Genomic DNA, 15893 nt, shown 5'->3' with positions numbered 1-15893 from the left:
GGAATGAGTGCGCGTGCCAGCGACAATCACACAAGGCCGATATAGAATGGAAAATCACCGATGCGTGGAGACGCAGGGTGGGCGAGCAAGAGAGCCGGAGTCAAGTGTGCGAGTATGTATGCATGTGACGATGCGCGTGCGCAAGACAGTGGCATGTATGGATTCCGACATGTACCCACATAGGCCGGCGCACCGTGCACCTCCGCTTTCTTCTCCTCTTGCTGCCTCATCGTCATCCAAGTGATGGCAGCACCACCCTGACGCGGAGCACACACACACACACATATGCATGTATATATATATATATAGGTACCAAAGAAGTGAGAGACGAGAGGCAATCAGCTGTTCGAGCACACATCTCCGTAAAGGGGCAAACACCAAACCGTCGTCCCCCCTCTCATCCTCTCCCCCTTCTTCTCCTCCTCTGGATTGGATTCACGTCTGGCATACACTCGCACTTCTCTCTTGCTCTATCTCTCTATCGATGTTTCACTCTTCGCATCGCGCGTGCTCATCGTACCTGCCCTTCCCTTTTTGGTTGTCGCTGCTGCGCACGTTTCCGCCCCCCTCGGTGATGTTGGTGTCGATTCGCCCTGCGCATACATCTACACGCAAACACGTACACGCACATCCACCATACGCGCGGACCGGTGCGCACGCTCAGTCTGTTTCCGCTCCTTCATCTTTCCCTACCACCCTCTGCAGGCGTAACTGCCCTTCTCTCTTTAGGCAAACATAGACCTATACTTACCACTCCATCACCCCACCCCTTCTTACTCGCCCGCCTTCCCTCTCTGTGTGTTTGTGTGCAGCATCGTGTGCAGGTCCGTCTTCCTCCCTTCTCTCCTGTGCTTTAAAGTGATCACCAAAAGGAAGCAGTGACCTTTATCATAGACAACACGTCCGTGCTTGTGTACACACACACACACGCACGCACACCCTACTGCCTACACAGACAACAGTCCACATCGACCAGGAAAGGCAACGCCTTTGTCCAACACCTGTTTTCGGCGCCTTGCCGCTGTTGGTCATACCCAGAACCCGTTAACTGCGCAGGGCTGACCGCCTTTCTCGATTTTGTTGGGGTTTGTCTTATTTCGTGCCTGGACTGTGCATACGGTCATCTCGCTCCTCCTCTACTATTCCCCCCCCCCAACCCAACCCACTCAAGCATGGCGAACATTGGTGAGCTGGACGCCTACATCCAGAGCGGTACCGCGGTCGACGATACCAAGCTCGACCAATGGATTCAAATGAGTGACATCTCAAATGCAGACGGGTTCTACATGGGCGATGCCGCCGTCGTCAGCGAGGCTGTGCGCCGCGTCTCTCGCGTCGTCGTGGCGCAGTACTTGAACAACGCTGATGTAAAGGCCGTGCCGCTGCGCCGCAAGACGAAGTTCTGCTTGCTGCTGAACAACTTCTCTCTCTACAAGCCGGTGCGGTCGGTGGTGTTCGAGTGCTTGGAGGACATGACGAGTATCTTCGAGAAGTCCATCAAAGACGAGGGCACGATGCCGTTTGATTCAGAGCTAGGCCGCATGTCGGAGCACGTACTAGTGCTGCTGATGCGCGTGATGGACTACAAACTGAAGGCTGCGGCCGTACACGAGTTTGCAGAGCACAACACGCAGTTTGCAATTCAGCTGCTGCTGGCTATCTTGCTGAAGGAGCCTCCGTACGAGTTCGAGCTGCGGTGCAACTGCATTAGCGGCCTGCTAGGCTTCACCCAGCCGCAGGCCTTCTTTGGAGCTGGGGAAAAGATCGAGGAGCACAGTTGTAACAAATTCACGGAAAAGGTGGACTTTATGCTGAACCTGATGCTGCGTCTGCAGGCGATCCAGGTGGTGAGCGACGTGCTCGGCGACGCCATCGCAAGCTCGGATACGGTACCGCAGTTGGCTCAGAGCGCTGTGAACAACACGATGCAGACCATCATGAACATCTTCAAGTTCTCCTCGAAGGAGTCGACACAGTGGCGTCAGCACATCCTTCTCTCCACGACGTTACTCGACGGGACGGTGATGATGTATGTGCAGTCGCTGGCCTCAAATCTGCATGAGACGATGACTGCACGGGCGCCGCGCGTCGCTGGACAGTTGTTGCACTCCCTCAGCCTATCTTTCCTCTTCGGAGCCTTCGCAGCGTACCACATGGAGGAGGCGAGCCAGGAGTTGCGCATCTTCTGCACCTTCTTCCACGACCTCTTCCAACTGTCGATCCGCCCCATCGTGGCAGATGCGCGTGTGTCAGGGCAAATGATGGTTATGTACATCAACCTCCTCCACTTCATGTGCAACGTCGATGCCATGGGCGAAGAGCCCTGCTATCCGATGGACGGCCTGCTGCCCGAGCTGTCGAGCGCTGCGCTGCGATCGACCGTTGAGGCTTTCCTGAAGAAGGAGGTGGGCGGCTGCGGGCTGCCTTTCACGGAGGCGTGGTATCGACAGTTCCGTCGTGTCACGGCCGACACCCTCATCGCGCAGGATTCGACCACGTTTCAGTGGATCGACAGCTGCTTCCTTGCCATGATCTCACAGCTGACCGCGCAGCAGATGCCGGTGGCCGCACCGGCTGCCCCGGCTGGTGGCGCGCGTCTGCTGAGCGAGATACCTCCTCTGAGGCCGGAGAAGAAGAACAAGATCTCTATCGACAAGGCGGCCGCGCCGATCCGGCACAAGGTGAATCCGAGTGCGAAGCAGGACAGTGTCGAGGGCGTGGACGCCGACCTTCTGTGCGCGCTGACTGGCGCCGTCATGAAGAACCCTGTCTCCTCGCCGTACGGGCAGACATACGAAAAGGAGGCCATCATGAACTGGCTGGAGCAGAACGGCTCCGTCTGCCCCATCACCGGACGCCCTCTGACGGCCGCCCAACTGAACCCGAACACGGCTGTGGCGACGAAGATCATGCAACAGATAGTGCGTCAGACCATGGCAACACAACTGGTGGCCGAGGACGACATGTACAAATTCTGATGAGGGCGTCCAGGCGGAACAGCCTCAGAACAAGGTCCGCTCTCGTGTTGATCGCGGCCCCCTTTTCCCGCTTGTCTTCCCCTCTCGCGTTTCCCGCCCGCTCCACCACACACGTGTGAGTGCCTGAAGTCTGTATTGATTGCACCAGGAGTCTGGGCATACGCGCATGCACAAGCTGCACGGGATCTCTTTCTGCTGTCCTGAGCAGATCTAAATTCTTTTTGACGTGTCAAGTGCCTTCGTCGCTCTCCGTGAGATTGATATACAGGGAGTCTCGCTCCCTCTCCCTCGCACGTGCGCGCATCGCGTGTGGGGAAGACAGGCTTGGAGCACCGTTGTCGTGCTTAGGAAGTACGCCTCACCTCACTTATTATTGAGATCACTCGACACCGCCGCCGGGCGGTGTCCATTCACCTGCACACCTGAATTTGTTCTTGTGTGAGATGCGCTCCTGCGATGCGCCCCACCCCCTTCTTGTGTTTTCCTTTGTTTTGTGTTTATCGACTCGCGTCATGTGTGCCTGTTCCTGTATTTATGTGTATTTGGAGAAGGAAGAGAGAAGCGATTGTTCAGCTTTTCAGCATGTCCATTCTCTGCCGTGCAAACGTGAGCTCAACCCCGCTCGACCCTCCCCCCACGGCCTGCCACAGTGCCCCCATCGCGTGGTGCGAAGAGGCCCTAGACACACGCGTTACAGCCATGCGCCGACTCGGTCACCGGCGAGTACGGCCCCCGCCGCATGCTCTACCCACTCCGGCTTCGCAGGCCGACCCGCCGCCGCTCCCATCATGCCGGGCGTCATTTGGTGCATCCCCCTCGGGGTGGCGCAGGCTCCCCACGCCAGCAGTGGGCAGTGCGAGGGTCGGGTGAGATACGCTCGAGTCACGTTGGCACGTTGCCTATCATGCGGATGGCATACAATATATTCAATGTCGGGGGTTGCCTCGACGCCGCGCCATGCAGGGCCTGACCGCCGACATCAGCAGCGATACATCGCTCTGACCTCCCTACGTCACTGGTGCTTGACCTTGTAACCACCAGAAGTGTTAAGGCATTTTGTCAGGGATAGGGAAGGGGAGGGCTGCTTGGCTTCCTCACAGAGAGTGCGGTGGAGACCGGACCGCGTGATATTAACACGCGCTGACATCCCCCACGTCTGTCATCAGGTAAGGGAGAAGAGCTAATGGAAAGGAGTGGACGGGAGGGGCGGCACATCGAGCGGAAGTGGCGCCCCCTCACTCTGGGCTTTTGCATGTGTTGCCTTTTTCTCTTATTGCTTTTTTTTTTCGGCTCTTTCCTGCCCTCCCTGCCATCCTCTTTTCCCTCCGCCCACACTCTGCCAACTGTGGCGGCCACTCGTTCTCATCTCTGCGCTCTTCTCTCTCTGGGAGTGTGCATCTCTGAGTGCTTGTGTGCCGGTGCTTATGTGTGATGGCGGGGCCGGAAGCGAGGGAATGTCTGTTTGAACCTTCAGCAAATGTCTTTGCTGTTTCTCAAATACCTTTCTCTCTGTGCCCCTCCCGCAACCTCCCCCGCCCTACCTCCTCTACTCGGTGGCAGCCCGCTCGCTCACGTGTGCAGAATGAAAGGCTGCATCACTGGTGGGCGCGTGCGTGTGCGTGTGCACGTGCCTCTGTCTCTCTTTCGCTCTGCCTGCCTGGTGCGAAAGGGGAGGGCACGCTTTACCCGTGAAGACGCACACGCACGCGCCCACGTCTCCTCTCCCTTTTTTCCTTCGTCTCTCTTCCCCCTCTTTCTTCCCGGTCACTGATTCTCCGTTGGCGCATCGCTCTGCCTTCCGTCTTCGGCTCGGTGTGAGTCGCGCTCTTGTCGGTGTGCCTCGCTTCCTCGTTTTGCCCTCTTGTTTTTCATGGTTCAGTCCTTTCTTCGTCGTTTTTGCTCTGGACACCCTCACTGATGTTTGCTGCGCCCCCCTCCCCCTTCCCTTCTCTCACCCCCACCATCTACAACGACAGATGCTGGGATGGGGACAGGTGCACCCGCATACGCACACATGGACGCACAGAGACACGTCGTGTCGGCAGCCCTCCAAAAGCAAGGGGAAGTGGCAAGTGAGGATTTCCACGGCTGCGCATCTTTATGCGCGTAGCGTCAAGGAAAAACAGTGAGAGGGTGGAGAGAGAAAGGGGCGGATGGCGCGGGAGGCCAAGGAAGGGACAGTGCGCTCGTGCGTGAGCGTCTCGGTGCGCACGTGTGGTGTGGCAGCGGCGGGGAGGTGGAGATGCACCTTTTTTAGCCTTCACCGTTTTTCTTCTCTCATTCCCTTCTCCTCAGTGTGCGACACTCTCTGCCTCCTCCCTCTCCCCTACTTCTTCTTTGGTTCCGTTCGTGTGCTCCGTTGGTTTTACTTATAACGAAGTTGAATGCCGCGTGTTGATCTGTACAACGCACCAAGAGTGCACAGGCAACGTGTGTTGACTGGAAAGGTGTGGATGGAGGAATGACCTGTGCGCCTGGTCGCGAAGGACCATGGTGGCGTTCGTATGCGTGTGGTTATGAATAAGAGTTGTTGAGCACTTCGAAAACGAAAAACAAGAGACGAATGCAACGAGGGACGAGCACTTGGATTATGAGGTGATTACGCTTGGCCAACATTTTGCCGCGCACGCCCTCTCCCCACTGAGGACTTGGCCTCGGCTGTATGACGTTCTTGCTTGCTAGCTTCTCTCTGTATGTCTGCGTGCTTCGGCTCTCTTCTTTCCGCTGTTGCGGATTCGGCACGTGCGCGTCGCGCCGAGATGTGGTGCAGAGGGCTGAGGCAAAAGGAGGAGGAGGACATCAACCGTTGCTTCCTATGCGGCAAATCACACACACACACACACACGGTCGTGTCTCTTATCCTTTCTTTCTCTCGCTTTCTCTCTCTGAGGTTTGCCACCACTCTTCTGCCACCACGGCGACCCCCCCCCCGCACTTTTCTTCGACCTTTCCGTGGTGTGGGGTTGTCTCTCTGTCTCCTCCTCTCTTATCACCCGCCCCTCTGTGCACGTGCGGACACTGCTGTGTTTGCCTTTGGCTAGCGGTGCAAGCATAAGCAGGTGCGATAGCAGCACGGAGGCGCTCCAACAACAACAAAGAGGGGAGGTTGCGCCAGGAGGACACAGGCCGCGTATGTGTTTGTGCGCGTGAGTAGCAGTACTTCGAGGCGTTTCCATTTCCGTGCCGCCGGCGTCCCCCGGCCTCTTTTTCCTTCGCTTGCTTACATTTGTTGCGTGCTCACCCGTACCACTCTGCTCGTCTCCCGGCTCTCTCCCCTCCTTCCCTGAGGATGGCTAGTCATGACGGCATTAGCGACTTCAGCTCTTCATCCGCCGGCGATGCGGTGAAGTCGGCCCGAGTGACCACCGACAGCGTCCAGGGGTTGCTTCGCGCTGCACGTCAAAATCCGGAGAAGGAGCTTGGCATCCCATTGGATGAGCTGGAGAGACGTCAGAGAGAGGCGTGTAAGGCACGCCAGTTTGTGAGTGAGTCTACAAGCCGTAAGTTCGATGTGAAGAGCTCGGCGCGAGCGCAGCAGATTATGAACCAGGGTGTTGACAAGTACCAGCGAGAAAAACGTCAGAGAGACCTGAGGCACAATCTGTCGATGCTGCGCAAACTGCAGGTGGTGCTGTGCGTCTTCGGCGCCGGCTTGTTTGGTTGGCTGGCCGTGACGTACCTGCTGCCGCGTTACTTCGCGGTGCAAGACCGCCAACGTCGCATGCAGTTGCGCTACGAGCGCGCGCAGAGGAGCTTGGAAGGCATCGGCGACGGTGGCGCGGCCGCGGCGCCGGTTGGCCCGGTGGTGCGCGTCTTTCGCGTAGAGGACGGAGGTGAGGGTAGCATGAAGCACACCATTCAGTGAAGGGAATCACAAGTGGTTTGCCGCTGGCGACGTGTGTGGCTGCATGACAGCGATTTTGTTTTTGTTCACAGCGCCGTGATTGTAGCGTGAAGTGCGTGACTCGCCAGGCATGCATCACCTTCAAAGCAGAAGATCATGAAAAAACGGCAGCGGCTTGACAGCAGTAGCGTGCAGCGCGCTCCCTCGGCTGCTCTCTGCCTCACATGCGTGGCCCGGCCTGGATAACCGACGTGCACATGCATTGCTGGCCACGAAGTTAGAGGAGGCATCTTGTTTCCGTCCGCATCTAGGTCAAGCTCAACCACCCCACAGCGAGAGGACAGGTGCTTCTCCTTTACTTCTGTCGTCAACGCAGTGCCGGGCCCATGTGTGTTGTCACCCCTTGCCCCTCATTCCTATCCAATGCTACCTGAGCCCAACATACGAGTGCGTGTGTGACGTCCACTCTGTGCACAACCGTACCGTCGCTTTTCCATATCATCACGCGGCAACAAAACGCTCGCGTGACTGCTCTGCATCGCTTTCCTCTGTTCTGCTCTTGCTCTTGTTGATACGTGCAGGACATCGGCAGTGACACCTGTGGCAGCGCCCTTCGCCACCCTCTTTCTCTGCACGCACACGATGCGCGGGCACTCACTCACGTCTCGCCAACTCGCAAACCTCCGCCTTTATTCTTTCCCGTTCTTTCGCGCCTGCACGCTTTCACCCTTCGCAGCTCGCTCGCTCGCTCATTCTTTTTCGTTTTGTTCGCCCACTGCGCTTTTCTATTCTCGTGCAAATACGAGCTCTCTCTCCCTCCCTCCCTCTGTGTGTGTGTGTGTGCCCCTGCCCCTGCCTCTGCCCCTCTTTTCCCCTCTCCCTTGTAGCCGAGACTTGTGTGCACGCACACAAACAGGCGTGTGTAAGAGCCAATCTTCTCCTCTCGGCACTCTTCAGCCGCCGCGCAGCTACAGAGTAAGTCGCCGTATTCGACGAAACAGTTAGAGTAAGCTCTAGTCCGTGGCAGCCATCTTGTTAGTAAATAGTAGCAAACACCGCCGGCTCTGCAAAGCAGCCCGACACCCTTTCCTGATTCGCTCTCGATCTCCGTTCGGTGTTGTCGTCTTCTCTTAAAAGATTTCTTTTCCCTTGTTGGGCGCAGAGACCAACCATGGCGAACTCGAGCTTACTCCGCGTGGTGCTCGTGGCACTGCTGCTGCTCGGCTCCGTCACGGTGTCCGCTGGTGATGGCCGCGGCACCCCCATCGCCTTCCAGGCCGAGGTGTCGAAGATGCTGGACATACTCGTCAACTCCCTTTACACCAACCGCGCTGTTTTCTTGCGCGAGCTGATATCGAACGGCAGCGACGCACTTGACAAAATTCGTGTGCTCTACCTCACCTCCCCTAAGGAGCCGCTCACGAAGGATGGCGAGGCCCCGACGATGGACCTCCGCATCTCCTTCGACAAGGAGAAGAGCGAGCTCATTCTGCGCGACGGCGGTGTTGGCATGACGAAGGAGGAACTGGCAAAGCATCTCGGCTCCCTCGGCACCTCTGGCACCAAGCACTTTCTCGAGAAACTGCAGGAGGGTGTCGGCGCTGTTGGCGGCGACCAAAACAACCTGATTGGCCAGTTTGGCGTCGGCTTTTACTCGGTCTTTCTCGTTGGCGACCGCGTGCGCGTCGCGTCCAAGAGCGACGACAGCGACGAGCAGTATGTCTGGGAGTCTAAGGGGGATGGACAGTACTTCCTCTACCCCGACCCGCGCGGCAACACGCTCGGCCGCGGTACTGAGATCACCATCGAGCTAAAGCCGGACGCTGAGCAGTTCCTGTCCGCTGAAACGATAAAAAAGACGATTCACCAGTACAGTGAGTTCATCAACTTCCCCATCTACGTCCAGGAGGAGGTGGAGGTGGCGAGCACGGCAGCGACGCCGGAGTCGGCCGCGGAGGAGAGGAGCCTCGACGAGGGTGCCGTGGAGGAGGACCCGGACAAGGAAGGGGACACGCAGGGCGTTGTAAAGGAGAAGCGCTGGACGCTGGTGAACGAGAACCGCCCGATCTGGACCCGTCCGATTGGCAACGTGACGGAGGAGGAGTACCACAAGTTCTACAAGGCCTTCTCCGGCGACTACCGTGACCCCTTGTACTTCAACCACTTCAAGGTCGAGGGAGAGGTGGATTTCGACTCGATCCTCTTCGTCCCCACCACCGTGGATCCGGCGTCCTTCTCTGACGACAACGCTGTCCCGAACACGAACATAAAGCTGTACGTGCGCCGCGTCTTCATCACGGACGAGTTCCGCGACTTGCTGCCGCGCTACCTGAATTTTGTCAAGGGCATTGTGGACAGCAACGACTTGCCGCTGAACGTGTCGCGTGAGGTGCTGCAGGAGAGTCGTATTCTGCGCGTGATCAAGAAGAAACTTGTGCGTAAGACGCTGAGCATGTTCGCCGACATTGCAGCGCAGGACGAGGCGATCGCGAACGGGAAGCAGGTGGAGAACCCGGCTCCGTCTGGACACACGCACCTCAAGAAGCCGGCCTACACCAAGTTCTGGGAGCTGTATGGCAAGCATCTCCGTCTCGGTGTCATGCTGGACAGCAACAACCGCAATCGCCTCACGAAGCTGTTCCGCTACAAGTCCAGTAGAAGTGAAAGCGAGTACATCAGCCTCCAGACCTACGTGGACCGCATGAAGAAAGGGCAGAAGGGCATCTACTACCTCTCCGGCGACTCGGTGGCGCGGATCAAGAAGTCCCCAGTGCTGGAGGACGCCGTCAACCACGATGTTGAGGTGATCTTCATGACGGACGCCATCGACGAGTACGTTGTGTCGCAGCTGACTGACTTTGCGGGCAAGAAGCTCATCAACCTCGCGAAGGAGGGGGTGCAGTTCGAGGAGAGCGACGCGCGGCAGCGAGTGGTCGATAGAAAGCGCAAGGAAAAGTACGATTCCTTCTTTACTCATCTGCGCGCGCTCTTCGGGTACTCGGAAGTGCGCAAGGTTATCTTGACGAAGCGCATGACGAATGAGGCATTCATTGTGTCCTCCAGTGAGAACCAGATCACGGCGCGCCTGGCCAGCATCATGCGCGGCCAGTCAATGTCCCTCGCTAACCAGCAGATGACTGCCGAGCGTGTGCTGGAGGTTAACTACCGCCACCCGCTGGTGGACGAGATGTTCAAGCGCTTCACCGTGGACGAGGATGACGAGGTGGCGACAGACATTGCGTGGGTGCTGTACGATACGGCAAACTTGCAGGCCGAGTTCCCGGTGGCGGACGTGGCGGCCTACTCGAAGCGCATTAACCGTCTGCTCCGCAGCAGCGTTGACCTGAGCGCGGACGACTCGCTGCTGCCGCCGGACGACGCCGAGTACACCGTCTCCGACACGGAGACTGAGGAAGAGGAGGAGCAGCCGAAGGTTGACACCAATGCGCACGAAGAAGCTGAAACAGACGGCGAGGGCGATCTGTAACAGGCCAGTCACCCGACGCTGTCCCCCCCCCTCCCCCTCCCCTTGGCGCACCTTGGCGTCTGGGTCACCTGACTATCACCATCGTCGCTGTTGCGAGCGCGCTCATGGCGACCCGCCTCCCAGAGCGGCAACTACAACGATAGCCGTCTACTCCTCCCCTCCCCCAAAAGACTTCCACCCTGCGATAACGGAGATGGCGCGGATACTTCTTTCATGTGAACATAAAGTTACGCTGGGCTTCTTCTACTTGTGCGTCCTTTTCTCTTCCCCTCAGTCACGCATTTGTGCGCGGTTTTTATGGTTGGCATTATCATTTTCGCTCTCCTTGTGTTTTCCTTCTGGTCGTTTACTTGTTTCGTGCCGACGCGTGTGCCATGCGGGTGTGCGCGCGTTCGGCATCTCTGCGTACCTCGAGATGGTGCCGCCGCATCTGGCTCAACTCCTCCTCTGCCGCCCTTCCTCCTCCCTTTTCCTCGCTCGTTCTCAACAGACTTTCGCATGAGTGGCTTATTTGCGAAGAGACTTCTTTTTTTTCTCTCTCTGTCCCATCGCCGCCATCCTGCCCAGCAGCCTCGTGTGAGTGGGGGTTCAGCCATGCCATCTGCTTTACTCGGTGCATACTAGGTAGAGAGAGCCGGCAGATATTGGGGGGCAGCTGTGTTTTGCACTTACGCCGTGTGAGGGGCTGCACTGGGAAAGGTCGGTGGTGCCGTATACAACGCAGAGGAGTGGCAGAGCTGAATAAAGAGGTATACAGAGGAAGAGGGAGGGCTGGGAGTCGGCCGAGGAGATTGGGGGGAGTGCAGGTTCTTTGACGTTTACGGGCTTCTCGGTGGCGGTCTCTCTAGCGCTCTTCCTCACGTGCAGTAGAGGAGAGTAGAAGGGACATCTCCACGGTAAGACACATCATGCACACAGCTGAGGCATCCTGAAGAGGAGAGAGATGGAACGGAAACACCACTCCCCACCTTTTTTGCACGTGATGTGTGCGTCAATGATATGATCGAATGCGCACTCACACGCACGCACGCACCCAAAAGACGCCGGTGAGAGTGGCGACCGAGGAGGACATGTAGGGGAGAGAGGGGCATGTGTGAACTGACATGTTCACATGAGCGGAGGTGGTGGGTGGAGAACAGTGGTTGCGGTACATGCCGTGAAACTGCCGCTTGTCAAGTTCTCAGGCCCTCCTCTGGCCCCTTCTCGCTTGGTATGCCGTGCGTTTCCTGGTGGACCGACATGACATGCGACGACGTGTACCCGCCGAGCCTTTGCTTGCAATCTTGTGAAGTACGCAGCGAAGGCGTACGACCACGTTCGCCATTCACCGACTTGCTAGCCGGCGCGTCTTTCGCTACCGCGTTTGTTCATCGGTTTCACCCACGCCGATTCGCTGTGCTCTTTATTCTGCGATGCCGTCTTTCTCTCCCTCTCTCCCTACAGCTCACTCAGCACGCAGACGCTGGCCGAGTGCGCAGCATCCCTTACGAGAGCGCACGGGTCCATCTCTTTTCCACACAGACGCAGACACACAGAAGCCAGCAGCTAGCGGGACGCACCTCCGCGACCCGTCGTGTCTCCTCGCATCTTGACCCCTTATTTCTGTACTCCCTTGTTAATCCGTAATCTGCGTCGCCGTGCGTGCGTGCGTGGAGGAGAAGGGGTTGAGTTGTTTTGGCACGCCACCTCACCGCCGACACACAATACCACCACAACACAGTCACAGCAGAGAGATCGAAACAGGCCGCCGTGTGTGGGTGTGCGTGCGCGTGTGGATCTCCCTGTGCGCCGCACATACACACACATATATATATATATAAGCAGCAGCGGCAGGGGCCCCCGTGCCTCTCCGTCGCGCGACTTCTCCACTGCGTCTTCGTCCGACACGCACCCAGTCACGCATACGCGCTGCGGTGTCTCTAGCTTCTCGGTTGCCCCCCCCCCAAATGCCATCTGCTAGTACCTCCGCTTCATCGCCTGGCAAGGCGGTGGCGGCGCCACCGCTCGGCGGCCAGCTGCGCTCGTCAAAGCACGTGCTGGAGCGACTCACAAGCAGTCACCTGGACCACCTCGTTGCCTCGCGTCGAGGCGGGGATACCGTGTCGCGGGAGTCCCTCGCCGCGTTGTACTCGCTGGCGACGAAGCTGCACTCACCTGCGCTGCGCTTCGTCTCGAACACCATCGAGACGCGTAAGGAGCGGCACATCACCACGGAGCAGGTGTGGGGTCAGCTGAACATGCTGATGCGGCCGGTGCTCCGCCAGCTAGAGAACAACGTCCGCCGCGCAGAGATGCTCTACGCTGGTAGCGGCAAGGGCACCTCAGCGAAGGCGGCGCGGCAGCAATCCCGCAAGGCCGAGGCACCGTCAGGCAAAGGCGATGACGGTGGCCGTAGCGCACACAAGCCAGGCGGCGACACCGCGGAGAAGGACATCCTCTCTACCCGCACCTCGGAGCTAGACGAGAGTGACTTGGATGAGGAGATTGAGGCTCTGCTGGCGAAGCAGGCGGCTAAGCGCAAGTTGCGGAAGGAGGCGAAGAAAGGTGGCGGCGGTGGCGACGATTCATGGCGCTACGCCTTCGGCAAGGACAATGCCGGCGAGGAGGACGATGAGGAGGACGACTGGGACGGCGAGGACTCTGGCCACGGCAGGTCGCGCCGCCGTCGCCGCGAGGAGGCGGAAGAAGAGGACGACGTGGATTTCGAAGAGGACGAGCGGGATGGGACGCCGTCAGACCGGCGCGCGCGGGATCGCAACCTGCGAGCCATGGCGGAAGCCGAGGGTGGCGCGGAGTCCGAGGAGGAGCTGGCCGCGCTCCGTGAGCTGTACGGCGACGACTTCGAGGATGACGGGCGCGGCTTTGGGGAGGAGGGGGACGAGGACCCAGATATGGAGGAGGACATCGAGCTCGACGATCCGGCCAACGATGCGGCCGGTGAAGCGTACAACGAGCAGGACGGGACGTACTTTGGCAAGGGCGACATCCTCAACGACGAGGCGGGCGACTTCGAAGAGGAGCACGGGGGCTACGGCGGTCGTGCGGGGCACAGTGGCGGTGATGATGACGACGGCACCGGTGCTGCACTTCAGGGCGAGGGTGAGGAGATGGATGAGGAGCTGCTCGCCGCGCTAGAGGACCCAAGCCTGTCTGAGCTGCAGAAGGAGCGCCTGCGCGAGCAGCATATGGTGCGCAAGATGGAGGAGAAGCGGCTCTTTGTCACCGACTGGAGCATGGTGGGCGAGACGGCCGCCAGCAAGCGCCCGCGCGACGCACTGCTGGAGGTGGACAACCTGGAGTTTGAGTACGGCATGAAGGCGGTCCCAGTCATAACCGAAGCGTTCACCGCCAAGCTGGAGGACCGCATCAAGCAGCGCATCCAGGACGAGAATTATGACGATGTGAAGCGCAAGACGACCTTGTCAACGGAGGCTGACATTGCCCACCCGAAGTATGACGCTGCCCTCGATGCTCAGAAGTCGAAGATGTCACTGATGGACCTCTACGAAAAGGATTTTCTGGAGAGGCAGAGACTCGCGGAGGAGGCAGCCGGCGGCCCTGACGCCCCGAAAGCCGAGCCGCTCACGGAGATCGAGAAAGATGAGCTGCGGGCGATCCAGATGTGGCAGCGGCTGGCTCAGCACCTCGATGCCCTGAGTAACTTCCACTACACTCCCAAGCCGGTGCAGCAAGACCTCGATGCGCGCGTGCGTGCAGTGGAGAACCAGGCACCGGCGGTGGTGATCGAGAATGTGGGCAACTTCGCCACAACGCGCGAGAACGCGCTGGCCCCGCAAGACCTTTACCGCGGCTCTTCGCACCGCTTCGCCGATGTTGGCACTGATGAGCTGACGCCGAAGGAGCGCCACGCCCTGCGTCGCTCCAAGAAGGAGGCGGGAAAGAAGGACAAGCAGCGCGCTGATGTGCGCAAGCGAAAGCAGCAGTCCACTGAGCAGGCGACGGGAGGGAGGTAGCCGCCGGGTGAATGGGCGGCGTTCAGCATGCGCGACTAGAGCAGCTGTGCCGGTCTTTCGCTGTGGTTTCTTCCAACCCCGTGTTGCGGCGGCGCACTCCTCCAGATGTATGTGCCTGTCTCGAATATATCTGTGCTAACTACCTTGAACACTAAGCTGCTGCACCCCCTCCCTCGAACACAGCCGCACGTGTCCTGGCAAACGCATCGTGGAGAGAGACGTTCATCTCCCTCTTTCTTCTGCGTGTACACGCATGCGTGCGTGTACGTGTGGGCAGCACTCAAGCGTATAATCATCTACTAATCAATCTTTACGCTACACACACACACACACACACAACATACACACAGGTACATGCATGATGCCAGTCTCTGTCCCATTCTTGCATGCATGCGTGGGGGGCTGCATGCGCTCGTGCGAAGGCCGATGGCCGCGCTCACTTTGAACACTCCACACCGCCGTGAATGGCACGCATACATGCGTGGAGGAGCGACAGCGAAGGCAGCGGCGGCGGTGCACAGACCCAGATGGCTCATCCGCTGGGGTCTGGCTGGCTGAATTGAAAAGAACGAGGCGGCCATTACCTTTGGTGAGGAAGGAGTCGCATGAGGGCACCTTGGTAAACTCCCACGGCTGCTTCCTTCCTTAGTGTCGACCCCTCACGCCGAGCCGGTCAAGTGGCACTGTGAGAGGTGCACACAACATGCCTGCCACGGCCACATACTCGCTAATCACCCTGCTTTCCTTCCTCGTCTTCCTTCCACATCATCTCCTGCCCTGTTTTCCGCTTCCCGCCGTCGTCGGGTACAGGGACAGTCTCCTTTACGTGCTTTCTTTCTTTATCTCCCTCTCTGGATACGCACGGCACCTGCCTTGTCCTCCACCACACACACGCCCCCGCTCCTGCAGCGAAAAAAAAGGGCAGTCTTGTAGAGCCTTTGCTTTGTTGTTAGTGTGCGTGCGTGCGTGTGTCTGCAAGCGCAAGCCTCCGTAGCCGTTTTTCAGTGGACTCACGCTTCCACCCGACTCGTGCTCACCACCGCGTACCCAGCATGCACACACTTGCATACTTACACACGAGCAGAGACAGGCGAGTCGCTAGATGAGCCAACTCGTTCCATCCGTCGCGCACGGCGTGCTCACGGACGAAGAGTACGAACAATGCATGCGGCACTACGTCACCGGGTCGGCTTCGCGAACGTGGATCGCTGCCGGTGACACGGCGCCTGATCTTGTCTGGAGCAACAGCGAGGAGACGGCGCGCACGAGACGAAAAGCGGCTTCCTCGAAGGCCCTGAGAGCATGCAGCAACCCCGAGCTGGGCGATGAGGTGCTTGCGCTGCTTCCCTCTAACACGCGGTACCGCGACCAGTTCCTGAAGCTGGCCCCTGTTCCCACTTCAGTTCCCACCGCTGCTGCGCATGGGGCGGTGGATCGAGCAGGGGAGAAGGAACACGTGCTGATTTCTGAAGATGAGCAGGACGACCATGGCAGAAGAATGCTGTTGTTGTCTCCGTCCGCGTCGCAGCAGCAGCGAGACGTCACGCATCTGCCCACTAAAAAACGTGCGACATCATCGTCTCCGTCCTCTCGCCGCGGCGGCGCAGGGG

The 15893-nt window shown here is 58.7% G+C and overlaps 4 protein-coding genes across 4 annotated transcripts; all 4 read left to right on the top strand.

The window, feature by feature from the left end:
* Window positions 1-1172: 1172 nt before the first annotated feature.
* On the top strand, window positions 1173-2978 carry LINJ_29_0810 (putative U-box domain protein; the record flags this gene model as incomplete). The annotated part of the gene is made up of 1 exon (XM_001466563.1): window positions 1173-2978. One exon carries the CDS (start codon window positions 1173-1175, stop codon window positions 2976-2978), a length of 1806 nt encoding a protein of 601 aa, XP_001466600.1.
* A 3289-nt stretch (window positions 2979-6267) lies between these two features.
* LINJ_29_0800 (conserved hypothetical protein) lies at window positions 6268-6843 on the top strand (the record flags this gene model as incomplete). Its single annotated transcript, XM_001466562.1, has 1 exon — window positions 6268-6843. The coding sequence occupies one exon, from the start codon at window positions 6268-6270 to the stop codon at window positions 6841-6843; it is 576 nt and encodes a 191-aa protein (XP_001466599.1).
* A 1150-nt stretch (window positions 6844-7993) lies between these two features.
* LPG3 (putative glucose regulated protein 94) lies at window positions 7994-10309 on the top strand (the record flags this gene model as incomplete). The annotated part of the gene is made up of 1 exon (XM_001466561.1): window positions 7994-10309. The coding sequence occupies one exon, from the start codon at window positions 7994-7996 to the stop codon at window positions 10307-10309; it is 2316 nt and encodes a 771-aa protein (XP_001466598.1).
* Window positions 10310-12255: 1946 nt separating this feature from the next.
* On the top strand, window positions 12256-14283 carry LINJ_29_0780 (putative U3 small nucleolar ribonucleoprotein protein MPP10; the record flags this gene model as incomplete). Its single annotated transcript, XM_001466560.1, has 1 exon — window positions 12256-14283. The coding sequence occupies one exon, from the start codon at window positions 12256-12258 to the stop codon at window positions 14281-14283; it is 2028 nt and encodes a 675-aa protein (XP_001466597.1).
* Window positions 14284-15893: the final 1610 nt, after the last annotated feature.

This window comes from Leishmania infantum, chromosome 29, assembly GCF_000002875.2.
Source record: "Leishmania infantum JPCM5 genome chromosome 29".
In the NCBI taxonomy this organism is placed as follows: Eukaryota; Euglenozoa; class Kinetoplastea; order Trypanosomatida; family Trypanosomatidae; genus Leishmania; species Leishmania infantum.
Note: the sequence above shows the minus strand (reverse complement) of the source record. Positions and strands in the feature narration are given on the sequence as shown.